The 20,838-nt window shown below is 47.7% G+C and overlaps 1 protein-coding gene across 6 annotated transcripts in view; it reads right to left on the minus strand.

Moving 5' to 3' along the window:
* The window catches only part of Tango2 (transport and golgi organization 2 homolog), a 43,983-nt gene that overhangs the window by 8,749 nt on the left and 14,396 nt on the right, over positions 1 to 20,838 (minus strand). For 4 of the 6 annotated variants that reach the window (XM_021184738.2, XM_021184736.2, XM_021184735.2 and 1 more), the window contains exons 2-4: positions 12,289 to 12,382; positions 4,719 to 4,807; positions 900 to 1,019 (exon numbers count right to left, since the gene is read on the minus strand). In XM_021184738.2, coding sequence (XP_021040397.1) covers positions 900 to 1,019; positions 4,719 to 4,807; positions 12,289 to 12,344 — 265 coding nt within the window. In that variant the 5' untranslated portion in view covers positions 12,345 to 12,382. Of the gene's footprint in view, positions 1 to 899; positions 1,020 to 4,718; positions 4,808 to 7,961; positions 8,002 to 12,288; positions 12,383 to 20,838 lie in introns of all 6 variants that reach the window. The other 2 variants (XM_029470511.1, XM_029470512.1) reach the window with 1 other exon arrangement.

Here is a 20,838-nt window from a genome sequence, read left to right on the forward strand (position 1 = left end):
AAGAAGAAAGAAAGATGAAACTCGGGGAAGGAGCGATGGCTCAGTGGTTAAGAGCGCTGGCTGCTCTTCCAGAGGTCCTGAGTTCAATTCTAAGCACCCACATGGTGGTTCACAATGGGCTATAATGGGATCCAATGCCTTCAAATGCAGGCATATATGTACTTACATACATAAATAAATCTCTTTTTTAAAAAAAATTTGTTTTATTTGAGTACACTGTTGCTATCTTCAGACACAGCAGAAGAGGGCATAGAATTCCATTACAGATGGTTGTGAACCACCATGTGGAACCACCATGCAGTTGCTGGGAATTGAACTCAGGACCTCTGGAAGAGCAGTCAGTGCTCTTAATCGCAGAGCCATCTCTCCAGTCTTTAAACGAATCTCTCTCTCTCTCTCTCTCTCTCTCTCTCTCTCTCTCTCTCTCTCTCTCTCTCTCGTTTTTTTCGAGACAAGGTTTCTTTGTGTAGCTCTGCTGAAACTCACTCTGTAGATCAGGCTGGCCTCGAACTCAGAAATCCACCTGCCTATGCCTCCCAAATGCTGGGATTAAAGGCGTACACCACCACTGCCCAGCCAAATCTCTTTTAGAAATAAAAAGAAAGCTGAAACTCAACAAGCAGGGGACGATACAGTGGTCAGGGAGTCATAAGCCTGAAGGACAATGCCTGGTATAATCACATTGGCAATACCTGGCCATCTCTTCTTCCTGTCACGGTTGTGAGAGGCATGGAGGGTGTGGAGCGCACCAGCAGAACCCTGGCAGGGTGCCTTTCTTCCTCCCTCATTGTACCAAGATCTGTATACTTCCATCACTCTGCCAGTCTTGCCTAAGCTCCTCCCCAGTGTGTCTTGGCTTTGTCCTACCTAGGTCCCACTTGGTCCCATAGATGCCTTACCTCTACCACGGGCGTCTGGCTCTTGCCGGGGCTGTAGGTAGTTGGTGAGCGCCCCCAGCTTCCCACGTGTGCTGATGCCCAGCCATGTTCCTCCTGCCTTGCCTTCCTCCATGTCGAGCCCTACAACAGATGACAACATTACAGCAGCCAAGTTCCTGTGATGGGCCCCGCTGGTACCCTCTTGCTCAGTCCTCAAGAGGCACGTTCCACAGCTCTGCCAGGACACACATCTTCATAGGATAGATGCTGCTGCAACTAAGCCCCACACTGGGTTGTCCAGGCTCAATGAGCCTTAGGAGAGGAGCTGAGAAGTGTGGCTTAGGGATGTATATGTATGAGAGAGACCTTAGAAAAACTAGGAGAAAAAAAAAAAAAAGAGCCAGGTGGTGGTGGCACACGCCCAGCACTTGGGAGGCAGAGGCAGATGAATTTCTGAGTTCAAGGTCAGCCTGGTCTACAAAGTGAGTTCCAGGACAGCCAGGGCTATATAGAGAAACCCTGTCTCGAAAAAACAAAAAACAAAAAAAACAAACAAAGAAAACAGGAGGTGTCCCAGCCAGACCATTAGGCCACTGGACTCAAGTCTGAGTAAAAATCATCATTAAGATGTCATGTGAGGAAGTATTTGCTTGCGTGAGTGTGCATGTGTCATATGAATGTGTTTGCACGAGTACCTATGCATGAGTGGGAGCTTCAGGAAGACAACAGGTATCTTGTCGCTTTCCACCTCACCCTTTATAACAACGTCTCTCACTAAATTTGGAACTAGGCTGGGGGCCAGCAAGCCTCAGTGACTCTGTTTGCCCCCACTGGGTTACAGGCACACAAGGTTACACTGCTGGGCCATACTAGAACTTGAACTCGGGTCCTCATGCTTCTCTTACCCAATGAAGCATCTTCCGAGCCCTAAAATGTCATGTTTCAAAATCAATTATAACAGAGAAAGCAATATACAACGTGAACCCAGGAAGGAAAACCAAGCTCTACGGTAGGGTGGGTTAGAAAGCCAAACAGACCCGACAATCCACCAGCACCAGCATGGTGTTGGGCTCAAGAGCTGGAGAACCAATGTTTACTCGTTCACTTGTTCACTGGTATTTGAGTGAAGGTCTAATGTAGCTCAGGTTGGTCTTTAATTTGCTACTTAGTTGAGGTTGACCCTGAACACCTGATTCTTCTGTCTTAACCTAAGTGATGAAATTACCAGTGTAGACCACCAGGCCTGATTTATGCAATGCATGCTAGGCAAGCACTCTACCAATTGAGCTACATCCCTAGCCCTATTTTGTTTTGGTTTTGTAAGTTGGGGTCTCATGAGGAAGGCCTCGACCTGGACCTCATGGTGACATTCCTGTCTCAGACTCAAAAGTTTTGTAATTACTGGGTTATATCACCATGCTTGGCTTAAAAAATGAAAATTTAAATGTACCATTTAAAACAGTATTAAAAAATACTTAGAACCTTGAACTCTCATGCTCAAAAGATCAGGTGCGGCCACTGTATTCAGCTCACAAGGACAGTAACAGAGACTGTAGCACCCACACACATACAGTTCAGTGTGACACATGAGTCCTGAGCAAACCCACCCATGTATGCTCAGCTGTCTGCAGTAACCAGTCACCAGAGGGATAGATCTCAACCTTTAACTCACCCCAGGCACACAAGTTGATTGCAGAGCTAGGACGAGAGTTAGTGATGTGCTTGCCTGGCAAGGATGAGGATCTGTATCTAAGATACAGGATGAGGTGGTACAGGCAGAGAAAGGCTGATCATGGGGGACTGTGATGGGACAGTCTAGACAAACGGGTGAGCTTCAGGCCAATGAGACTCTGTCCTGAAGTTGTCCTTTGGCTCCATGTACACATGTGCACACACTTATACACAAACTCAAACATACACACAATAAAAATTAATTTGAGACAAAAGTCAGACTGCCAACTTAGAGCTTAAAATGTCATGGCCGAGCCGGGCGTGGTGGCGCACGCCTTTAATCCCAGCACTTGGGAGGCAGAGGCAGGCGGATTTCTGAGTTCGAGGCCAGCCTGGTCTACAAAGTGAGTGCCAGGACAGCCAGGGCTACACAGAGAAACCCTGTCTCGAAAATGTCATGGCCTGGGAGAGGAACAGGGTTACTGAATAAGACAAAGAAGAACAAACCAAAAAAATGTATTTGTTAAAAATAGTGTTCAGTGGGCGGAGAGATGGCTCAGAGGTTAAGAGCACTGACTGCTCTTCCAGAGGTCCTGAGTTCAATTCCCAGCAACCACATGGTGCCTGTAACCATCTGTAATGGGATCAGGCATACCCATAAGCAGAACACTGTATACATAATAAATAAAAATTTAAGCCGGGCGTGGTGGCGCACGCCTTTAATCCCAGCACCTGGGAGGCAGAGGCAGGTGGATTTCTGAGTTCGAGGCCAGCCTGGTCTACAAAGTGAGTTCCGAGACAGCTATACAGAGAAACCCTGTCTCGAAAAACAGAAAATAAATAAATAAATAAAAAATAATGTTCTGCTGCTTAGTACAAAAAGTACTAAGGAAATTAGTTGGCAGCTCACTTATTCATCAAAAGACTCTTATCCAGAATTCATAAAACAAAACAGGAACAAAAAACCCCCTACAAATCAATAATTGAAAAATGAATTAGCTCTCACTGTCTGGCCAAGCAACAGAGTCAGGATTTCCTCTTCCACCTAAACCCACCAAAAATAAATCTTATGAGAACATGGACATTCAGAGGAAGAGTGGACCAGGGTGTGAGACATGATAGTGTACCCCTCTAATCCCAGAAGTCGTAAGGCAGAGGCAGCAAGCTGCAGACCAGCCAGAAACACACATTGAGACTGAGGTGGCCTGGCAAGATGGATCAGTGGGGTAATGGTACTTGCTGCCAAGCCTGATGTTTAACCCCCATGGCAGAAGTGAGAGTGCACACACACACACTCACTCACTAAATAAATAAAGTGAAAGGGAAGAAGCTGGATGTGGTGGCACATGCCTTCCCGCTACTCAGGAAGCAGAGGCAGGGGGATCTCTAAGTTTGAGGTCAGCCAGGGCTACATAGAGAACTCATTCCATTCATGGATGGATGGATGGAAAAAAAGGTAAGAAGGACCAGCAAAAAACACAAAGGGAACTGGTAAGATAAAGTTATCCTGATGGGGATGGAGAGATGGTTCAGAGGTTAAGAGCACTGACTGCTCTCCCATAGGTCCTGAGTTCAATTCCCAGCAACCACATGGTGGCTCACAACCATCTGTAATGGGATCTGATGCCCTCTTCTGGTGTGTCTGAAGACAGCGTCAGTATACTTATATACATTTAAAAAAAATCTTAAAAAAAAAAGATAAAGGGTCTGAAAGACAAGAAACAAATGAGATGAGCCCATGAACCCCACGGGACTTAGCAGTCTCTGTGATCTGAGGACAGTTCTGGAGGTCCAGGGAGACTAAAGTGACCAGAGGTCATGGAACAGTAGAGCAGAGAGGCCAGATCTTCCAGGAGATTCACTGACTGTGACAGAATCAAAAACACTTAGCTCTAGTGGGGCTAGCTTCTCACCTCCCTAAGAGGCCTTAAAGCAAAGAGCAAACTGTCTCTTAACAATTGGCTCACATCTAAAAAAGTTAAAGAATGCAAGAGAGATACTTGATTCTGGGGCTGGCCAAGTCCCCCAAAGCCATTCTTCATGGCTACTTACACATTCAGCATTTGCATGTGGATGCATGGCCATTACTAGCCCTATTTAGTGGGTGCCACCTCACAAGACAAGTGGATCACGTTAACAGCTGCTCACCAGGTTCGGAGACACACTTACCACTGAGAATCTCACTGTTGTTCCCCCAGAAGTCTGCCAACTTGGACGGCCTGTTATAGAATTCATCTCTGTTGGCTGCCAAGATGAGCCTGGGAAAAGAAAGTTCAAGGGAAGCCATGTGCTAGGGGCTGACCCGCATGTGCTCCACCTCGGAGCTGCAGCCTCTCTTGTTAAATCTACAGCAGCAGCAACATGAGTAAGGACCCCACCCTCGGCCCCACCCGAGTCCTTGCTAGCCATCCACAGGGCCCCTGCTCAGGAGACAGGCAGGTGCTGGGAAGAGAGAAAGAAAATTTGGGAGACAGAGGAAGGGAAAGGGTTGAACTGTCTCACAAACTCAGACTTGAGAATTCTAGTAAAATGAATATTGACTGTTAAGACTGATTACATTGGGCAGGTACATGAGATGCTGCCGCAGTTAATGAGCATAAACTGCTCTTCCAGAGGCCTGGAGTTCAACTCGCAGAATACACATCAGGAAGCTCACAATTACCTGGAACCCCAGCTCTAGGAAATTCCACACACCTGGTATCTGTGGGCACCTGTACTTCTGTGCACATATCCATAAAAATATAATTTATAATAAAAATAAATCTTTTTTTTAAAAGATTTATTTACTTATTATATGTAAGTACACTGTAGCTGTCTTCAGACACTCCAGAAGAGGGCGCCAGATCTCGTTACGGATGGTTGTGAGCCACCATGTGGTTGCTGGAATTTGAACTTCGGAAGAGCAGTCGGCGCTCTTAACCACTGAGCCATCTCGCCAGCCCATAAAAATAAATCTTAAAGACAATATTCTTTTTACTTAGATTTCTTTTTCAAACGAGAATGTCAGATTAGCAATGTTTTGTTAAGGCCTGAGCGTTTACGCCCATGAGCATGGCCTTAGTACTTTACCCAGATGTTACTGACATTTGCTGAGTATCTCACAAACATTGAAATCTGTTTACAGTAAAAGTACCCCTTGCCCTCCCTGTTACCCTTATCAGCTATTCTAACCCAGTGCCCCAAGGAGCCACTGTATGAGCTCTTCAACCCTCTGAGACACTCCTTCAGGAGGCATGGAATTTTCATGCACCTCTGAGATGTCCCTTCACGAGGCACGGTACCCTACACCTTTGAGATGTACCTTTAGAAGACACTGAAGTGTGGCTCTCTGGGAAAGCCCATGCCTTTGCCCCTGGGTGCGTCTTATCCCATAACTGACTGTCTCTATGATGATATCCTCTGTGTCAAAAATCTACGTTAAAATCTCTTGTCAATAAACCTCAACTTTGCTTCATACTGAGTCACTCTGAAATTGTTTTCCTGGTGGTAAAGTCAAGACGTCTTTAGTCCCAGCATTAGAGAGGCAGAGGCAGAGGGGCAGATGCAGGCAGATCTCTTGAGTTCCAGGCCAGACAAGGCTACCCAATGAAACCTCCATCTAAAAAGAGCACACTCTCACACTTTACTGCCTTACCTGAGTGAATCTCTCTCAGGCCGCTACGGGAGGCAGCGTGGAAGCATGGAGGTGTATCTCTGATGGCCACTGATAGGTTTTTGTGGCTCAACTAGATGGGACAGATCTAATAGATCTTGTGGGACAGCCTCATTCCTTGTCATACCCCAAAAGTACCAACCCAGTAAGGATTCTTCATGGTATTTCCAAGGACACAGGGGCCAGGCTGGGGTGGGGTGCTTTCTTCCTTCCACCTATTTGCCCGTCCATGGCAAACCCCCAAGCACACCTAGAACTTCCATCAAAAGGAGCTTGAGGACAGACACACTGGACATCAGCAGCACCTGGGGCACGGGGATCCTCTGGGAGACTGCCCCATCTTGTTTGTAGAATAAGGATAGAAACAGCCCTTCTGGGCCTCCTGTAGAAGCCTCACCAAGAGTGCCCCACCCCCTTGTCCCAGTTCTCACTTCCAGGAGTCACCTAGGGTAGGGGATGTCATCGCTCTCCTTGATAAAGACACAGACATTCAGAACAACTCTCTGCACCTTCAGCAACCAAGTTCTGTCCTGTCCCTTTTGGGTTGTCCCCCGAGTTGTCACAATGCCAGCATTCACAAGGACACTAGTCTCGAGCCCAGCCTGCAGTGGCTAGGAGGAAGAAACCACAGCCCCAAGGCTGCATGGACTGGGCTGGGAGACCTAGTTCTCCCAGGGGTAGGGTCAGCTTCTTTCCTCTCCATTCTTGTTTCCTGAACTCCTGACAATGAGTTGGGGACAGTGGAACCAGGAAGTCCCTGCTGGTAGCCTGTGCTCTCAACAAGCTCTGTGGCCCCAGGAGCCGATTCTGATATAACTCTAGTAAATGAAACACGAAACAAATCAAAAAGGGGGGAAAGAAAAAAATCTGTGTAAGCAGAATCCTATTCTAGGCATTCAGCTTCTTATTTTTGAACGTTGTCTATGAGTGTTGTTATGTCTAGGCATCACCTGCATGCAGCCCATGGAGGCCAGGACAAGAACTGGAGTTACAGGTGATTGTAAACCGCCATGTGAGTGCAAAGACTCAAACCTGAGTGCTCTGGAAGAGCAGCCACTGCTCTTAGCTGCAGAGCCATCTTTCCAGTAACTCAACTACATATTTATAAACAAGAAATGTGTTTGCTTAATTACTCAAGAACACTAACTGCTGGGTTATTTTTATCTCAGGTTGAAGGGCTGATGGCTTGCAGAGATTCTGTAATTTAGGGATGTACTAAGAGATAAGCACCCACATCAAGTGCTAGATGAGGGCAGAAACAACTCCCCCAGCTAACACATGGATGGACTGTGGTGCCCATGAAGGTTCATTTGTGCTCTGAGTTCCAGTTCCTAGCACCCATGTAATTGATACATGGTGGCCTGTCTGTAATTCCAGTCCTTGGAGCAAGCTGACTAACTAGGCATAAGGCAAGCTGCAGATTCAATTGAGAGACCCTGTCCTAATGAATAAAGCAGAGAGCGATTGAAGGAGGCTTGCAACATGAGCCTCAGGCCTCCACATGCATGTGCACAAACGCATGCACACATGTGCACGTGCATATATAAACAAGTGTGCCTACAGACATGCATACACACCACATGCTCATGAAAAACATTTTTAATTGAATGCATCATTTTCAGTTTTGTGCATGGAAGGGGATGAAACACTAACACTTCTCCCAGGAAATGAAGAGGCATGCTTGCGTTTGCATTTATGAAGAATGCAAGTTTCACCAGAACATGGCTCTTTGGGTGACTGGACAGAATACACTGACTTACTGTGGTTACTGATCAATCTTGTTAAAGCTGTTTAGGTTGGCTGTAAGAGTATTTCATGTAATCAGTTATCGATTTTGACGTACCACAGTGATAAGCATTCCTGTGCTTGACTTTTGACCTATTCCTTTAGAAGGCATTATGCTAGGTTGAACTAAGGCCCTGAGTTCAATAATTGCTTTATGGTTTTATTTTTGCAGTGCTGAGGATTGGAGCCAACCCTCCACTACTGAGCTGTATAGATACCGTAAGCACCATCTTTTTCCGTTTTGCATTTTGTGGTTCTGATCTGGGGGTCTTTAGACCTTTGGGGTGTTTGTACTGATCTGTAGGGATCTTGGCCAGGGTCTCCAGCACTGCCCACTTGACCACTTGTCTTCTTAGTGAACCACTCAGAAGGCTACTTGGCCACACCCAAGGTGACAGCTGGGGGTTGCAGGCTGCCACCATGACCGGACATCCCTGGGGCTGGGATAGAAGTAGCTACCAAAGTGAACTTGGGAAAATATGACTTGTTTTTGTTCAGTTGCCCAGGGCTAATTTAGTGAGATCCGTTAGGTCTCTTCATCTCCATCAGAAGCACAGACCAGTGACTTGTATGTTGACAGATCACCATAGGCTGGTGGCTTCAACATTAGCAGTTCATTGTCTCGTAGCTCTGGAGGCTGGAAGTCCAAGATGGAGGCTCCGGCAGGGAGTTTCTGCCAAGGTCCCTGACGTCTATCTCTGTTCACAGCATCCATCTTCTATATTCTCATCTCTTCTCGGGACACTCAGCACATGGAATCAAGGCCCATCCATGCAGCTTCATTTTACCTTAATCACGTCTTTGAAGTTCTGTCTCCAAAGAGAGTTGTATTCTGATATACTGGCAGTCAGAATTTTTATTCTTTTGGTTTTTGATATAGGGTCAGTCTGTACCTCTTGCTGTCCTAGAACTCGTAAAGAGCCACCTGGCTCTAGTTCTGGCATGCTGGGATTAAAGGTCTGCACTACACCCATCTGTAGTTAGATTTTTTTTTCCTGATTTTTTTTAAAAAAGATTTTCTTCATTTTATATGTGAGTACACTGTAGCTATCTTCAGACACTCCAGAAGAAGGCACTGGATCCCATTACAGATGACTGTGAGCCACCATGTGCTTGTTGGGAAGTGAACTCAGGATCTCTGGAAGAGCAGTCAGTCTCTTAACTGATGAGCCATCTCTCCAGCTCCTGCAGTTAGAATTTAAAGGTAGGAACCTGGACATATTCTACCCATAACATCCTGTGGTTGTATGTAGCTGTCTAGTTACTTCTTTATTGCTGTGATAAAACATCACCACCAGAGCAACTTTTAAAAGAAAGTGTTCGGGGCTCACAGCTTCAGAGGGCGAGAATCCATGATGGCCAAGCCAAGGTGTGCTGGCAGGAACATTGAGACCTCACAGCTTAATCCACAAATCAGAGGCAGGAATGAGTTACTGGGAGTGGCTCAAGTCTTTTGAAACCTCAAATCTCATCCCCTGGGACACACCTCTTCTAACGGAACAAACCTAAGGAGACTTTTCTCCTACTTCACAAGCCATCTGTAACAGCCATAGGTAAGACCTGAGGACCAAGCCTGGCTTTATGTTCAATCTTTTTTTTTCCTCAGAGTTTCATGTTGCCCACATTGGCCTTGAACTCTTCCTGATCCTCCTGCTTGCCTCCCCACTGCTGTGAATACCGGTGTGAGCCATCTGGTTTCCAATTGGGTATTTAAGGCTTAGGTCTTCTAAGTCTGTTTTTTAATTATCCTGTTATTGATTGGGTCAAGACTGGTCCCCAGGGTCTCAGACTAACTAGGTGTACAGGTGTCGTGCAGTGAGGCCCAGGTGGTGACTGGTGAATGCCACAGATTGCCCCTATAGACCAGGATTGCTGAAGCAGAGCGTCTTCCAGCAGGACTGAGGTAGGTGGAGCCTGCCACATGTACAGCCTCGACTACTCCCCTGTGAGAGAGGAACAGGTGAACTTCAGTCACCCAAAGCTGGACGAAGATTTCAGACCAGGTCTCAGTGTGGATCTGTTAATAGCTCAGTATAGTTGAAAGGTGTACAGGGTAACCCCCGGGAACCGGATGGTAGCAGTGTTGCCTTTGTTGCTGTGTGTCGTCCTCTTCCTCCTTCCCTCTCCTCTTCCTCCTTCCCATCTACCTAGTCCGGCCTGAGCCCACTGTGTGCAGTCATAATTGGCTCACATAGGACTTCACTACCTACTGTATGTGATGTATATTTGCCAATTTCTTTCTTTCTTTCTTTCTTTCTTTCTTTCTTTCTTTCTTTCTTTCTTTCTTTCTTTCTTTCTTTCCTTCCTTCCTTCCTTCCTTCCTTCCTTCCTTTTTAAAATTTATTGCATGCATGCTTTGCTACATGTACACCTGAATGCCAGAAGAGGGTATCAGATCCCCTTATACCACCCTGTGAGCCACCATGTGGTTGCTGGGAATTGGGAGAGCTGACAGTGCTCTTAACCACTGAGCCATCTCACTAGACCCCACTTGCCAATTTCTTATCTTTCTTTTTTCCTGTTTTAATTTTACCTGCAGGTGGTCTTCAAGGAATAAACCCATTAAGTAGGCTCCGGCCAAACCGGGGATTCACATATCACCCAAGACTACGGAACTGTTAGGCCGTGTCACCCCAAACGGAAACACAACTTTGCTTTTGCTGGTGCGGGGAAGTTTGCATGAATGTAAGGGTAAGGGCTGAGGAGAGCAAGGAGGGGCCATGCCACTTCCCAGCTTACCGAGTGAAGGCTCACAGCCACCCTTTACTGCCTATGCTGTAGAAATGAAGCTCAACTCTGTTGCTGGTGCAGTTAGGTTTTAACAGAAGGCATCGGAGACACACTCGGTGCTTTCACAGGTAGGAGGCTCCTGAGACCTGTGCTCCCCGGCCTTAGCTCCCACAATGCACAATATAAGTGGCACCAATGGGTAGGCACCTTCACCTAGCACCTGATCTGCGACCAATGTCATAGCTTTAGGTACTTTAGACAGCAGACTCCAGAAAGATCTAGCAGGATGATACCTGAAGAATATCTTGGCCATTAAGGAGTCACAACTGTGCCATCCATGGACACACATACCCCCTCCCCTTTTAATTGTATGTGTATGGCTGTTTTGTCTACATATATATTTGTGTATCCCTGGAGTGCCTGGTGTCTGTGGAGGCCAAAAGAGGGCACTGGATTCCCTGGAACTCAAGTTACACACAGTTGTGAGAACCATGTGGGTCCTGGTAACAACCCCAGCTCTCTGGGAGAGCAGCAAGCTACCTCTCCAGTAGCCTCACTGAGGATTATAGTATGAGAATGACAGATAGGCGCTGCTCCATGCAAACAGTGTAGTGGTTGCTTCTCACATTCAGTCTTCGGGAATTCATTACTCTGTTCAGCTCTCGCCAGGTAGCCTGTGATGTGACTGTTTATCATTTTCCTTGCAGGATTCCACTAACTCCCTTTAACTCTTCTGCCAGAGCACTAGAATCACCTCCTCTAGCCTGATCCAGCTCTGTTGCCTGTCCTCTGTAGAAGAGGAAATGCTGAGTCCCTACATCCTATTCCCTAGACTGAAATGAGGGAACCCAGCCACTGTGCCAGGCATTCCGCAAAGTGACTCAACATGAGGATCTCACTGAAACTACTTTGTTTCTGGAACACATCCTAAGATTTTGAAAATGCTCCAGACGAATGTAAGAGAGGAGTTCCACAGGCCATTTCCAGTTGTGGGCTAAATTTCTGCCTTGTGCTCTACATGGACAAACAAATGCTGGCACATGCTAAAGAACCAAGGGGCTGCCCTGCGTGTAACTGGCACTGGAAGAGCAGGGAGGGCTGGCCCCTAGTTCCCTTCTCTGCCTACTGTTTCCCATGTCCTTGGCTGGTACTCAGCTACTCCAGCTAAAACCCATGGATGCTTTCCTCAATCTGCCACCAGCCAGACACCTCACCCAACCCAACCCAGCAGCTGTCACCACTACTCCAGCTCTGCAGATGTGACCCTAATCACAGTCCACAGAACTTCACCTCATCCCTCTGTCTCGCCACACCTGCACATTAGTTCTGAGCCCTTGCTCTAGGGTGGGGCTCCTCCCAGCACCCCATGCTAAGCAGCCACTGTCCAAGACAGCCGGACCAGGCTTGTACAGGAGATCCAGGCAACCAGAGATCAAGACTCAGTTATTCAGAGGACACACACCCAGCAGCCTGCCATTGTCTCCTGCATATATGGCACCCCAGGGGTGAGGAGCGGACGTGGACCTCAGGCCTGGAGCAGCCTGGCAGAGGCAGAACAAGGGCATTCATTACCTGTATGCATTTTTGGAAACAGGACGAGGATCAAACTTAAAGAAGATGATGCACATGGGTTGCAAGGGTGGCTTTGCTCACACGGTCACAAGTTCTGTGGGAAAAGGAGAACAATGAGCTGTGAACAGCAGAGTCAGAGGGCTTTTCGGATGTCTCTCTCCATCAGTGAGTGGGGCTGGACTGGTGAGCACCAGATGCTTGATGACATAACAGACATCTCTCCTCACCTGGGCCCACCAGCATTAGCTTGTAAGTCCACCGCCATGACACTCCCTTACAATGGACACGCTACATGGGGGTGGTGAGTGGGTGCTGGAAGGGGCAGCAGCAGCAATAGGAACCACACACGTAAGGCTGGAGTGAAGGAGTAGCAAGTCCTCTACCCAGCAGTCGCACCAAGTACTGCCCATGAGCCACAGAGGGAGACACCTTCATCTCAGCTCATGGTGCCCAAGGCCAGGCATCAGGGCCCACTCACTGGGGATGATCTGTGACCCATGTCCCCTCAGGCCTTTACCTAACACACACGCCCACCCCAAAGGACCTAATGGTTCTTCGTACTCACATTAGTAGACAGAAACCAGTGCCAAGCACATGCACACACACCTGGGTGCTGAGTAAACATGGACGAAGCACTCAGTCCCTTGGGGCAAGGACCCCTTATCTCAGAGTCTCTGGGGCCCAGAAGGCATTCCCCTATTTTCTGGTCCTGAGATCAGGGCTAATCTCTATGCTTCAGCTCTGGAACGGAGACCCGAAGATCCCTGAACCTTACATAAACGCAGTGATTTAGTGTCATATTCCGGGACACAGCTAATGCCTGCAGCTGAAACCTGGGACAGCCAAGCAACTGTTCCAGTACTGAGGGAGCCAAGCAGTAAATGGAGGGGTAGATGTGAGTTTGCTGAGATGCCTGAGTACAGGAGTATGCATGTCACTATGTCCATGTGCACTTGTGCATGGTGTTTGGAAGTCATTTGACTCTGTATTCATGAGCACGTGTATGTCCAGTGGAGAGCACCATGTCACAAATAGAAGAAACCTCAGAGGTTTCTGGGTAGCTGGTGTCCTATCTTTGGAGATCCTAGGGCTCAGGTCAGGTTGTGTTCACTCTCAGGTTTGGAGAGGGTTTGTGCAGTGGCCTTGGTCCTAGTTGGTGCACACATAAAGATGAGCCTGTGCGGGGCTGGTGAGATGGCTCAGTGGGTAAGAGCACCCGACTGCTCTTCCGAAGGTCCAGAGTTCAAATCCCAGCAACCACATGGTGGCTCACAACCATCCGTAACGAGATCTGGCACCCTCTTCTGGAGTGTCTGAAGACAGCTGCAGTGTACTTACATATAATAAATAAATAAAAAAAAAAGTGTTAAATAAAATAAAAAAAAAAAAAGATGAGCCTGTGGGTCAGGCCCTTGATGGCCCTCCTTGTAGGAGTGCAACACAATACACCTAGAACCCTCTACTCATACCCCCAGTCTCCATGCAGCTATTCAGGGCCCTAGGTAAGGGCCTTCAAAGTCTCCCTGAGGCACATCATCAGAAAGCATGGGGTTGGAGACCTAAAGACAGCTGTCACTCACTTCTTCAGGAATCCTAACAGCCACTACAGCCTTGGAAGAAGCCCCAGCTCCAGGGATACCAAGGGTATCACTGTGACAGACACTGGCAATTCTAATTCTTGGGTCTATGAAATTAAGCTTCTTCAGACTGCCACCAAAGCAGTGCCTGCACTACCGTGGTCAGGGGGCTCGGGACAGTCTGTCACGGCTACATCTTGCCTTAGAGCCCTGGGGAAGCTAGCAGCCTCGGCTTTCTGTGACAGTGCCATAACACCTATCCCAGAGTAGCTGGCAAATTGGGGCTTAGAGATCAGCAACCTCCAGAGAGGCATAAAGTCAAAGCCACATAAAAGACCTAGCGTAGAACTGCGCTGGGACAAATGCTCTCGGGGTAAGGGAGGACTGTACCCACAGCTATCTTCAGGAGCTCGGAAACATCATGTACAAATAAAAGAGGAAAGCAGGGTATGGTGGGCAGGGCTTGAGCTCAACCCCAGGAACGCACACATAAATTGAAAGAGGTCAATTGTCATCTAATCTCCCCAAGTATGCTGTGGCATGTATGCCCACTCCTATATACAACAATAATCATAAAATTTCAAAAGTAAAAAGGAAGAGGTGAGGTGATGGCTTAGCAACTGAGAAAACTGGCTGCTCTTCCAGGGAACCCAGGTTTGATTCCCAGCACCCACACAGTAGCTCACAACCATCTGTAACTCCAGTCTCAGAGAGTCCATTCTAGCCTCCATAGGTCTAGGCACATATATGGTGTACACACATACACTCAGGCAACACGTTCATAATATAAAAATATGATAAAATAAAATGGGGCTGTTCTAAGAGAAATTGTGGCATACCTAGCATTCTATAAAACAGGGGACAAAGCCACACTGCGGGGTGAAGAACCCTAAAATTCAGTGACCTTGGCAATTAATTAAGATTGACATGCATATCACAGACTAGCCATTCCAGAAAAAGAAAAGCAACCAGGAAAACAGCTATGAGATAGAAAAAGCAAGAGAGAACACCAGGGGTCAAAGCACAAAAAGGAATCTTTACAAAATGACAGTCGCTGGGCAGTGGTGGCACACGCCTTTAATCCCAGCACTTGGGAGGCAGAGGCAGTTTCTGAGTTTGAGGCCAGCCTGGTTTACAGAGTGAGTTCCAGGACAGCCAGGGCTATGCAAAGAAACCCTGTCTTGAAAAAAAAAACAAAAATCAAACAAACAAAAAAAAAAAAAAGAGAGAGAGAGAAGAAAAATGACAGCCATAGGGCCTACGAAGGCCAACAGCACTGTGGGGTGTGTGTGTGTGTGTGTGTGTGTGTGTTACAGAGCAATGATAAATTCAAGACCAGACTGGACACAGCTAATGAGACAGGCAGTGCAAAGAACTGACTTTATGCTAGGCATCGGACCTACATGCCCCTCCTATCAGATGCTGGTGTCAGGAAGAGGCTCTGGCTCTTAGACTCCTTTGGTCCTCCCTAGGCTGTACCTAGCTACTGGGTAGGACCTCTGGCAGAGGCAGCTATCAGCAGACATAGCCAGATCAAGGATGTTTCTCTAGTTCAGCTGCAGGACCTGCCATCCTAGCTGGCCCTAGCAGACCAGCCCTCTAGTTGGAGATGTGGGGAGGGCTCCAATGTCCACAGGAAGGCCATCGATGTGTCTCCAGGCAGCCTGGAGTCGGAGGTGCTGTCAGAGCTCAGGGCTGCAGCATCGATGAAGACGCAGTCATTGGGAGAGAAGGACCAGAGGAAAGCCAGCCCCTGGGAGGGGACCATCAGGAACTGCCTTTCTCTCCAATCCCTCACCCCCCACTCAAGCCAGGCCCGCTGCCCCACAGTCCCTCTGCCGTCTCTGGCCAGCAAATTACTCCTCATACCTTTCCTGATATACCTCTCCCGTAACAGATCCTGCCTTTACCTAAGCCCAGAGGTTTTCCCAGGAAGCTGCTGGCAAGCCCCTGTGAACGCCAGGCATCTCCAACCGGCACCCATGGGTCTGATGCTCTTTTCGGGACCTGGTGAGGTCCCTTCTGCTATGCTGCTTCTTTAGCCCCTTTCTTGCTCCTGTTCACCTGTGGGCTGAGAGCAAACCCCAAGTCCATTCCCTAGCCTTCTGATCGCACACTGTACAGAGAAAGTGGGTACGTAGTCAAAACTACCTCACAGGGTCCACACCTCTGAACACACTAGATACTTCTCTGGATCAGCAGGGCCCATGGGACCACAACAGAGCAACTGTACCACAGGGGTCCTTAAAGGCCATAAGGCTGTGCCTGAGGGCCATGTCCTGGGGAGAGATGTGCCTGGCTTTCTTCATGATAATTCTACCTCGCTATTCCTGGGCTTATTATTAGCTAGTGGGTTTTCAGTAGAATTTCTGTTCTTGGCAGTCCAAAAAAAGCCTAAGTAACCAGGGTCATAAAAACTGTAGAATTGCTTGAGGTCAGATTAGTCAATTACAATGGAGAGAGATTAAAAACAAACAAACAAACAAACAAACTCCCTGGAAGAGCTGGAGAAACAGGTCAGCAGTTAAGAGCACTGGCTGAGCCGGGCGTGGCGCACGCCTTTAATCCCAGCACCTGGGAGGCAGAGGCAGGCGGATTTCTGAGTTCGAGGCAAGCCTGGTTTACAGAGTGAGTTCCAGGACAGCCAGGGCTAAACAGAAAAACCCTGTCTCGAAAAACAAAACAAAAAACAAACAAACAAACAACAACAACAAGAGCACTGGCTGCTCTTCAGAGAGCCTGGGTTCATTTCCCTGCATGCACAAGGTGGCTCACAACCATCTGTATCTCCAGTTTCAGGGAATCCAATGCCTTTTCCAGGCTCCCTGGTCCACTGCACACATGTGGTACATGGACATACATGCAGGAAAAACACCCATATACATAACAATAAAATGGAAAACAAAAACAAAACCCCTCTGGGCATTTGTAGAAAGGGAGGAGGGTTGTATGACAGCCAGCTGAGCACAGGGCCTCAGTCCTGGGGGTTCCTCTCCGAAAGCAGTGAGCAAAGGCTGAGACCATGATAGTAGATTCCACCCTGGGGACTGGGACCCATGCCAAAAGGTTCTTGAGGTTACAAGTGCAGAAAGAGCCCAGAGCACCCACATCTCACACCCACCTGTCACTGGACAGAGGGCTCACACTATGTCCTTGGCCTGTATAAAAAAAAGTCGAGCACCCGATTTCCTGGGGGTGATCTCCACCAATACAAGTACACCTCTCTGCTCAGTCAGTGGGCTCACTGGCAGGCAAGGTGTGTACAGTGCAGCTCAGTGCAGGAACCTGGGCTACCTACAGCCTGTATACTCTAATAGTCTCTTTGGAATGTCCTACTTGTGGAAAGAGTCCTCACTAACACAAAGCCTTGGGCAATGCCAGATAGGCTCTGTTACTATGACTTGTGATGGTGGCCTTGGGACATGTAGTTATCAGCTGGATATTACAAAACATCAGCCACATGGTACAGAAATCTGCCAATTCCATATAATCAAGTTCTAGTAAAATAAAACCATGGATACCCAGCTTAGCAAGTTTTCCAGCTGGCAAATTCCGTCTGTGTTGTTCACACTGCTGCTGAGAATTGAGCAGGGGCACGCAGCTCCACTGAGAAATGGCGACTAGGAACCTGTGCCTGGTCTTGCCTAGATTCTGTGCTTTGTCCTTTTTCTCCTGTTGATTTTAATGGATACCCATCCCTTGTAATAAACTGTAACTGTGACTACAACTCTGATCTGATAGGGATCAGTTGAATGAAGATGGTTTTGGGGTTTCTTCAACAAAACTGTGGCCCTACAAGAAGTCACCACACAGTGACTCAGAGAGGGGAGCACCCTGGTGTAAGGCCATGCAGTGGCCCCTGCTTCCCGATGACACCCTAGCCCTTTCACTCCCTTCCATATCTGTGAGCTGCTATATTCACCACATTCCTCAGAGCAGGCGGGGGCCCTAGGGAACATCAACCGGCCACTTCGGCTACTTCCACAGCCCAGGCCGCTGAACCCAGGTGGTCCAAAGAGACCACCAACCCCTTTGCTCTACAAGGACATTCCACAAGCCCAGAAAACTCTGCTGTTGGTGCCTGCCTAATTGGTCAAACCCAGACTCAACACAGCCATCCTACATAGTAAGGGAAGATCAAAGACAGACAGAAACTCAGTAGAGAAAACATTAAATTCTGTAACTCCAAGTTGACCCGTAGGGCTCAGAGTGTAGCCTGCATCTAGCCTGGGACAAATGGCTGAGGTGCCTACTTAACATAGAAAAGCAGACACTGGCCACCAGGTCCTTCCAGTGTCCATCAGTCCCTACCTGTTATTGAGAGGCCAAACCTTTTAAATTCAGACTCTATTTTAGAGAACCTGACCTAAGTCTGAACTCAGGTAAACTAACAGGCCAGTACCTAGCATCAGTTTCCAAGTTATCCCCCAACAAAACCTGAGCCTAGCTCACCCCCAACAAGACCTGTGTCTGCCCCAACAAGGCCAGCGTCCCTGCACCCCCAGGTCAGCGCCCTTGCCTAATGGCCACCAATACAGAGGGAAATGGAAATTAAATTTACAATTTGATTCCCAACACCAGCCAATTATTCTAAACACTTACCCACCCTCCAACTTGCCTTGCACCGATAGATATTTGGGGCTCCTCCTCACCAAAACCGTACTGCATGACGGTGGTGTGCTGAGGGGCCGGAGCTAGCTCAAAGAAATAGGCCATACTATAATTGCATCGGATCAGCTCCTGTATGATTTTTGGAAACCTCTAACATTTCCCTGGCACTACATTACAGGGCAGGGCCCTCTAGGCTGGAATACCCCTAACTCTCCAGCCCAGGGCTGGGCTGCTCTTCCCCATATAATCCAACCATTTTGGTTACCCATTCTCTTTGTTCCTTTGGGCCTCCTGGCTGCTGCACCTGGTTCCCCTCTCTCCAAGCTCCCTTCCCCTCCTGCTCCCCACGGGGCACAGCTGAGGCTCATGCTCACTCCTGACTCTCCTATAAGTCCCCACCTCTGGCTGTACTGTCCCACAACTATAACGAACCTTCTCCTCCATCATACTTAGGAGCACTCATGTTCTTCCTTTCCTTTTTTTTTAATTCATCTGGTGCCAAAACCCAGGACCAGTAGTGTTTCCTTTATATTTTTTATATTTCATTCACATATCAGATATTTACATTATAATTCACAAGTAGTAAAATTACAGTTAATGGAATAGTAAAAAAAAAAAAATTGTATCATTGGAGTCAGCAGCACACGAGGAGCTGCAGCACTGGGAAGGGTGAGAAGCACTGCTCTAGGAGTCAGCCTCCATGTCCCTGTAATTCACTCACCCTGCAAGCCTGTGAAACCAGCACCATGTGGACAATGACAAGTTCTGCTTCTACTCTGAAAAACGGCCTCCAGATCCCCTTAGACCTTGGCTACAGTAGCTCCCAAATGCTTTAATCAAAAAGCAAACAGCAAGGGCTAAAAAAAAAAAAAAATGGCTTAGTGCTTAAGGGCATGCAGAACTCTAGTAGAGGATCTGGGTTCAGTTCTCAGGACCCAAATAATGGCGTCCAACTGTCTATAACTCTAGGGGTCTGACACCCTTTTATCTTCTGTAGGCATCAGGCAATGCACATTCATACGTGCAAGCAAAACACTCTATGCATAAAATAACAGTGAGAAGCTGTGATGGCTATTCCTGGTTGTCAACTTGACTACACCTGGAATGAACTACAATCCAGAAATGGAGGTCACACCTGTGATCCAGATCTTGAGGTGTAGTAGCCATGAAAAACTTAGGCCCAGGCAAGGTAGTACATGCCTTTAATGCCAGGGAGACAGACGCAAGCAGATCTGAGTTCAAGGCCAGTCTGGGACAGAGCAAATTCTAAATTCAGGTGTGGTGGTGCACACCTTTAATCTGGGCCATACCTTCTACTACATAAGGCCTACGAAAGGACAATGGAGAAAGGAAGGGTTTGTTCTCCTTTGCCTGCTGACACTTGTCCGCACTGGAAGCTTCTTATACAGGATTCCAGCTTATACAGGAGACCAGCTGAGAGCCTAGCCTCGCCAGACTGAGCAACTATTAGACTCTTGGACTTCTTCCCATTCACAGCTGCCCATTGTTGGGTTAGTAGGACTGCAGCCTCTAAGTCATTCCAATGAATTCCCTTACTATTACAGACATTCTATAACTTCTGTTGAGAGACCACAGCAACTCCATCTCGGGTTCAGACTCCATCTTAGAGAACCTGACCTAAGGTTGAACTCCAGTTAACTACCAAACCTACACCTAGCACTAGTCTCCAGGTCACTCCCTAACCACCACCAATCAGGAGGAAAGCAGAAGTTATAGTTGTACTTAAAGATATTTACTTAGGAAAGTTTATGGTTTGGCTCCCAGCACCAGTCAATCATTTTAAAGTATAGCAAATTCCATAATAGTTCCCTGCCGCCTCCCCCCAATCAGCTGTGTGCCAAGCTGGAAAGCCCCTTGCTTGTTTGCTTGCCTCTATAAATGCTTGCTTGACACTGGGCTTGGGACTTCACCCTCCCGTCCTGTGGTGTAGCTGAAGCTCAAGCTGGAATAAAGACCCTAGTGCAATTACAGTCCAATTGGCTCCTTGGTGGTCTTTAGAGACGGGCACAATACTGTGACTCCACAGAACCCCGATTAACTGAAGCACTAAGGTCCCCTGTCTTCCCTAAGCAGCCCCTTATCAGCCTGGAGCCATAAACAAATTTTAATTGAAAACAGACCTCCCGAAAATACAGAAAATAACAAAACAAATCAAGGCCAACACACTCTCAGAACTAAAAAGTTCACCCGTTGTGCTAGCTAATTTTGTGTCATCTTAACACAAGCTAGAGTCATCTGAGAGGAGGGAACCCCAAATGAGAAAATGTCTCCATAAAACCAGGCTGTAGCCGGGCGTGGTGGCGCACGCCTTTAATCCCAGCACTCGGGAGGCAGAGGCAGG

Source organism: Mus caroli, chromosome 16 (assembly GCF_900094665.2).
Source record: "Mus caroli chromosome 16, CAROLI_EIJ_v1.1, whole genome shotgun sequence".
Classification (NCBI taxonomy): Eukaryota; Metazoa; Chordata; class Mammalia; order Rodentia; family Muridae; genus Mus; species Mus caroli.